General features: G+C 40.1%; 1 protein-coding gene across 2 annotated transcripts in view; it reads left to right on the top strand.

The window, feature by feature from the left end:
• The first annotated feature begins 5,459 nt into the window (after positions 1-5,459).
• LOC150085662 (actin-binding LIM protein 2-like) overlaps positions 5,460-6,943 on the top strand; it is a 579,562-nt gene continuing 578,078 nt past the window's right edge. For both annotated transcript variants that reach the window (XM_090374167.1, XM_090374166.1), the window contains exon 1: positions 5,460-5,637. In XM_090374167.1, the coding sequence (XP_090230293.1) occupies positions 5,634-5,637 (4 nt within the window). In that variant the 5' untranslated portion in view covers positions 5,460-5,633. The remainder of the gene's footprint in view (positions 5,638-6,943) is intronic.

The raw sequence follows: 6,943 nt of genomic DNA, 5'->3' as shown, positions 1-6,943 counted from the left end.
GGAAAAATTCAAGCAGGATGTCAGCAATCAACTACAAAACACAAAGAATATGGCCAATATGGAACCAGAGGAACAGCAAGAAGAAATATAACCCAGAGCAAAAGCACAAAGAATATGGCCAATATGGAACCAGAGGAGGAACATTATACCATGGAACAAGAGGAGGAACAGCAAAAAGAAATACAACCCAGAGCAGCTGAAGTGGAAAGAGACGTCGTCATGATATCCAGAATAAAAGACGAGTGGAAGAAGGCCCTAACAGAATTCGAAGGAATGGAACCCACATGATACCTAAGCAGAGGCCAAATAAAATCCTGTGGAGAGTAACAGACCACCTCAATCGGCAAATAATGCCACATTACCTTGACAACAATAATGCAACGCTGGAGGCTATCCACACAGCCGTATACTGTGCTGCCATAGCAGCTACTAGGATTAATGGAAAATAAAAGAGAGACCAGCAGCAGAAGAACCGAAAACAGAAAGAACCACCAGCTTGGGAAAGAAGACTTCAGCAGAAGATAGAAGAATTAAGAGTCGAGATAGGTCAGTTGACCCAGTACCAACAGGGTAATAGAAGTAAGAAATTGATTGGAAAGGTGAAAAGCATCCACAGTAAACATGAGACCAGAAATCAGAGAACACTTGGACACACCGAAGCAGAACCTCCTCGCACTCAGCAAGAGACTATGCAGATACAAAGAGAGCTCCAAGAGGAAAATAAACAACCGAATCTTCGATGAGGACCAAAGAGTCTTCTACAGGAAACTGGATGAAGATGAGAAAGCAGGAAATGAACCACCCGAGAAGAAGAAGAAGATGATCGAGGAGTTCTGGGAAAATATCTGGAGCAGTAAAGTAAGACATAGCAGCAGAGCACCCTGAATAAAAGTAGAACGGAAGAAATCCAAGGACACACAAGAGATGAGAGAGTGGGAGATTCGAGAAGAAGAAGTAAAACAGTCGATCAGGAACACCCACAACTGGCGAACCAAAGGAATTGATAACATCCTCAACTACTAGTACACGAAGCTCACCTGCACACACACACACAAGCACCTAGCAGAGCAATTCACTCGAATGATAAGGCAACAGGAGACAATCCCGAAGTTTCACACTGAAGGAGTCACATATCTGAAGTCTAAAGACGAAGATACAAGAAACCCGGCGAAATACAGGCCAATTACCTGCCTCCCAACGATGTACAAGATCCTGACCAGCTGCATAACTAAGAAGGTATCAGACCATCTAGAAAGTCAGAACATAATGGTCGAAAAGCAGAAAGGATGCAAGGGGAGGAGCAAAGGATGCAAGGAACAATTAACCATAGATGCCGCAGTTATGGAGCAAGCCTACAAGGAACACGGCAACCTATACACGGCCTACATCAATTACCGCAAGGCCTTCGGCTCCGTACCTCATAGCTGGCTAATAGAAACCTTGAAGATCGACAAGGTCAATCCGATAGTGACAAACTTCCTAGGAGCAACAATGGCGAAATGGAGTACCACCATTAAGGTTGAGAACAACACAACCAGGCAAATCCCCGTTAGAAGAAGAATCTTTCAGGGAGATGCTCTGAGCCCACTGTGGTTCTATCTAGCACTCAACCCGTTATCCACCCTGCTTAACGGCATCAAGTATGTATATAATCTCAAAGAAGGAAGAAAGAACCTGTACACTCTCACCTACCTGATGTACATGGATAACATCAAGCTCTACACGGCAACCGAGAAGCAACTCCAACAACTACTCCGGATCACCGAAGAATTCAGCAAGGACATCAGGATGGAATTTGGTTTAGACTCACACACTACACCAGGGAAAATTAGTTGGCCGAAACTACCAGCTGCTGAATGGTAAAGAGATCGAAGCTATGACAGAAGGAGAGACCTACAAATACTTAGGGATGATGCAGACTCAACAGTTAGAGCAAAGGAAATCAAGAAGTGCCTGACCGAAAACTATCATCAGAAACTCAGAAGCCTGCTGAAAGCAAAATTGAACAGATTTGATTTGATTTGATTTGGTTTTTTTATGGCGCATTGGCAGCTAAGGCCATAATGCGCCAAGTCAAAAATTGAACAGAGGGAACACAGTTAAAGCCATAAACACCTATGCAGCTCCAGTACTAACATACACCTTCAGGGTCATATATTGGACCTAACACCGAGCTAGAAAATATCATGCAAAAGACAATGACAATGATGATAAAGAGCCGCCAACACCACCCGAAGTCAGCAGTGGAGAGACTAAGAATAGCTCGGAAAGAGGGAGAAAGGGGCGTGATAGACCTGATAGAGCAGCAGAAAACAACGATAGTTAACCTGAAGGATTACTTCGAGAACAACACAGTACCACTCCATCAGGCCATAAGGCAGATAGATAAGTGGTACAGACCACTTAACCTAAGCGACGAACCCCCTCCAGCCCAGACGGCACAAGAAACGAAGTTAGAAAGAGGGCAAAGAAGACACTCCATGTCAGACACTACAATCACCTCCACCAAGATCACATTGTTAACACTGTTTCCAATGCATGACTCACAAGTGGGATGCTCTTCCCCGAGACTGAAGGATTCATGCTGTCCATCGAAGACTAGTTAATCAACACCAGAAACTATAGAAAATACATCGCAAAGGAGTCCGGAATATCAGATGACATATGTCGACGATGCCACTTGGCCTCAGAAACGATCCAACACATCACCGCAGGGTGCAAGGTGATCACCCAGACTAAGTACACTCATAGACACGACCAGTAGCCAGGATAATACCTCAGAACCTAGCGAGGAAATACCAGTTGACCAAAGAAAGTGTAGCATACTACAAGTACGAACCCCAGGCAGTACTAGAGACCCCAACCCACAAGCTGTACTGGGACCGCGCCATAATAATGGATAAGACCATCCCACACAATAGACCGGACATAACCCTTTTGGTCAAGATGGAAAATACTACCTACCTGATTGACAGAGGTGCTGAACACTATCAATGTCCAGAAAATCCATTAGGAGTTTTCTGGACATTGAGGAGTTCTAAAAAAATTAGGAAGTACACGAATCAGGTCAAGGAGATGTGACATATGCAAGAAGTAGCGACCATCCCGATCATCGTGTCAACCATCGGTATGATGTGAAAGACTCTACATAGCAGCCTAGCAGCAATAGGTCTCCCAGAGAACACCTACAAGGAACTCCAGAAAGTCGCAATCCTGAACACCTGGCGGATAGTCAGAGATTTCCTCGACCAAAGTAACATCAGACGTTACAACCACCCTGTGTACTTGGTAGCTGTACCCATCACGGAGTGGAATCCCCCAATCAGGGAGAAATAATATAAGAGCAATAATAATAATAATAATAATAATAATAATAATAATAACCAGAAGGAAAAGGCTACCTATCTGACTGACATAGCGGTACCCAACACTGGCAACCTGCAGAAAACCCATGGGGAAGAAAATCAGGAAGTACACGAACCTAAGACAGGAGATCAAAGCGATGTGGCATATGCAACAAGTAACGACCATTCCGATTACGGTGTCAACCACAGGTGTGGTGCCAAAGACCCTGCATAACAGCCTAGCAGCAACAGGTCTCCCAGCGAACACCAACAAGATACTCCAGAAATTCGCAATCTTAAAATCCTGTAGGATAGTCAGAGAGTTCCTCGACCAACAGTAACACCAGACATAACGACCACCCTTGGTAGCAATACCCGTCACGAGGTGGAACCTCCAATCAGGGAGACATAATAATAATAATAACTGACCCAGCCTAGGAGTGAAAAGATCCCATAAGAAAAGTTCATCGTGTCATTTACGGGATTGAAACCCGAGTATTTCTCAATCGATGTGGGTAGAACGATGATTATGTCCACTGTACTACCACGATGATTATGTCCACTTCACGCAGACTATACTGCATGAAGAAGAAATAGGGAATTTTCTCTGGGAAAAGGTTCAAAGATATTTTTTTTCCCAGTTCATGTTTCCCATTAAGTAAAGCATGGCTATGCACTTGGTAATGTACGTCACCTACCTTCTGTTGTTGCCTAGTATCACAAGGATTGCCCGTTCCTCTGGTGGCATCTATGCGGCATCTCGATCCCTACTTACATTAGTTCTCACCTGGATGGTCTCATCAAGCATATTAGACAGTAAAAATAATTATAGACCTTGTTGATGGAGGAGGTACTCATGGTTACTAATGTTTTCACTAATTTGAAGGTTTAAGAAAACAATTTAATTTTAGCAAAATGATTGGATTTTTCCGAAATTACGAGTGCTTGATTCAGAAGCGAGACCTGAAAGCAGCGATTTACTCTTGAAAATGACAGCCTCTGTTATTATCACTGGAATGCCCATAACAGAACTCAGAATCATTGAGTCATACATGGCTGCTTAGAACAAAAGCCTGAGCGTTTTCAGTGAGTTTTACCAAAAAGAAAGTATGGAAGATGTCCTTCCCTGTGTGACAGTGCGTGATAATGCACTGTCTTGAAAACATGGGAAGTAATCGCAAAGCTACACGGTACTGCACTGTCCCAATAAGAGCCAGTGCTCATTGGAATGGCGCCCAGGGCGAGATGCATCTAATTGGTCTCTAAATTTCGTCCATCGGTACATGGTCGCTTCTCCAGCTCTTCGGGCTAGGAGAGGCGCGAGTCACTCCTGATCCCACTCACAATATAGTCTTGATTTGTTTGGATTTCAGTCTTTTTTGGTCCATTGAAAACTGTTGACTATTTGTTGCCGAATGTGTACAATTGGCTGAAAAGGTTCCGGAAACAAAAAACTAGGTTTTCGGGTATTGCAACGTGACAGAAAACGATGGATATTATGAAACCTATTCTCTGCAGGAAAAAAAACATAATAATAATAATAATAATAATAATAATAATAAAATATATATATATACAGTACAGTATATATAAATATTCAAACCAGTTTCATGCTTCTAAATTTTTGCTGAGGGGGAAAAAATTGTAGGCAAACATTTTAAAGTGCTATATGTGTATTTAAGACAATCATGCGTGGATCATCGCAGAGTAGTAAAGTACTCTGTGGCATGGTTAAATGTACAATGCTGGACGTGTAGTCACTAATACCTGCATGTTCATAAAAAATATTTCTTTAAATGTATATACTGCTGTGCAATATTTAACTTACACATTATGGCCTACACTTCATTATGAAGTGCATTGAACTCCATCCGCAATCCCGTCGAAATTTTAAATGCACATTACATATAAAAATCAAACAAAGAAATAAGGAAGTGCTTATAGTAGTAATATTAAAAGTAAACATCCATTGTAACACTAATTAAAGAACCAAGAAAAGTTGTTCAATCCGGTTTTCTTCTTTTACAGCGAAACACTACAATTTCTGTTCCCACTGTCTATGAAGAATGGACTCTTCCGCGCTGTGAGATGCTAGCGGCTGTCGCTGTCGAGTGTTTAGAAAAGTGGCTTCGCTAGGAGGGACCACCCGTTGAAAAGTGAATACGATTCATTAACAATCTCGTGATTTTAACTGGATTTGTGTAATTTGTTCCTGTTTATGTGTTAGTGGCAGTTTGAAGTTCTCTCAATCCGTATCATTTAGGAAAATTAGGTGCTACTAAAAAGAAAATGGGTAAGTAGTATTAGTCACTATTTTCGTGAACACACGCACCGGGTGCGGTGTTGGCCGCTCGTTGCCAGGGCGCTGTGAGCTATCGATGACCGAGTTGGACACAGGCAGCAGGAAGCCACATTTTGCTATGCCATTATAAATGAAGTGAAGCCGGTTGCAACACAATGTCCAAAGTTATAGCGTTACGGTGTATTAATTACTGAACAACAGAATACATTAGATATTTAAATTATTTAAATTTATCCCATTTCGTGTTATGAAATAACATGAAAACCAATTGCAAACATATTCAAGTGAGATTTCTTTTATCGCTCCCACAGTCAGAAACATTCCATATCCATGCACAGAAAATGTATTTATTTTATTTATAAAACAGTTCACATACGTTTTCAATAAGTGGACACAAACATTTCTGGTTGTAGGGGTGATAAGAGATACATATTAATAAATCTGATAATCTGATTTTAAAATTTTTTCTTGAGATTTTTATATTTTTGATACTTTGGTTTTTGTATTGGTGGTTTTTTTTTTTTTTTCCGCTTCTCCCTATCTGGAAATTGTGTTTATTTTTGAATCTCAGCAGTTGATGTGAGGTTGACCGATACTAATCTGTCTGAAATTGAAATATATATATATATGAATTGCTGTTGTTAACAAGGGTGAACAAATAAATTATAATCTCATTTATAATAAAAAAATACTCTCTAGACATATTTTTTCCTTAAAAAACAATAATTTCTAGGTACATAACTCTTATAAAAAACGTTTAGCAGTTGATGTTACTATTGCATAAAAAGTGACCCATCCTTGCGTCAGAAGTGTGGCTTTTGCTGTCTTCGGTTGGCAGATTTGCAGTTTGGTTAACTTTCTTTGAAAATTGAATCATCAATATGAAGTTTAATTTGTAGAATTGATATTCATTATATATATGTTCATTCATATATATAATGAATACATATGTTCGTTCAATTTGTATTAATTTTACAGCTGAAAGCTTGAAGTACTGTTGATTATCTATTAAGATTCTTAGCAAAGCTTATTATCTTAGTATTCACCTCAATAATTTTAAAGGATTGTCCGGGACGGTAGAGGTGTTTATTGTTAATAATGTATTTATATTTATAAAGCATTTAGGGCGTAAGCCTGAAGCTATGGAAAAGTCTAGACTATGTCTCATATTATATCTCATATTCACAATGCTAATATTCTGTTCATTCAGATTTGTCTATGTATTATTGATGCCTTCGCACTATACTTATACATATGTATTTATATTTGTAGTAATGACTAATTTTACAGCTGAAAG

This window comes from Mastigoproctus giganteus, chromosome 5, assembly GCF_048544385.1.
Source record: "Mastigoproctus giganteus isolate SK-2022 chromosome 5, ASM4854438v1, whole genome shotgun sequence".
NCBI lineage: Eukaryota > Metazoa > Arthropoda > Arachnida > Uropygi > Thelyphonidae > Mastigoproctus > Mastigoproctus giganteus.
Note: the sequence above shows the minus strand (reverse complement) of the source record. Positions and strands in the feature narration are given on the sequence as shown.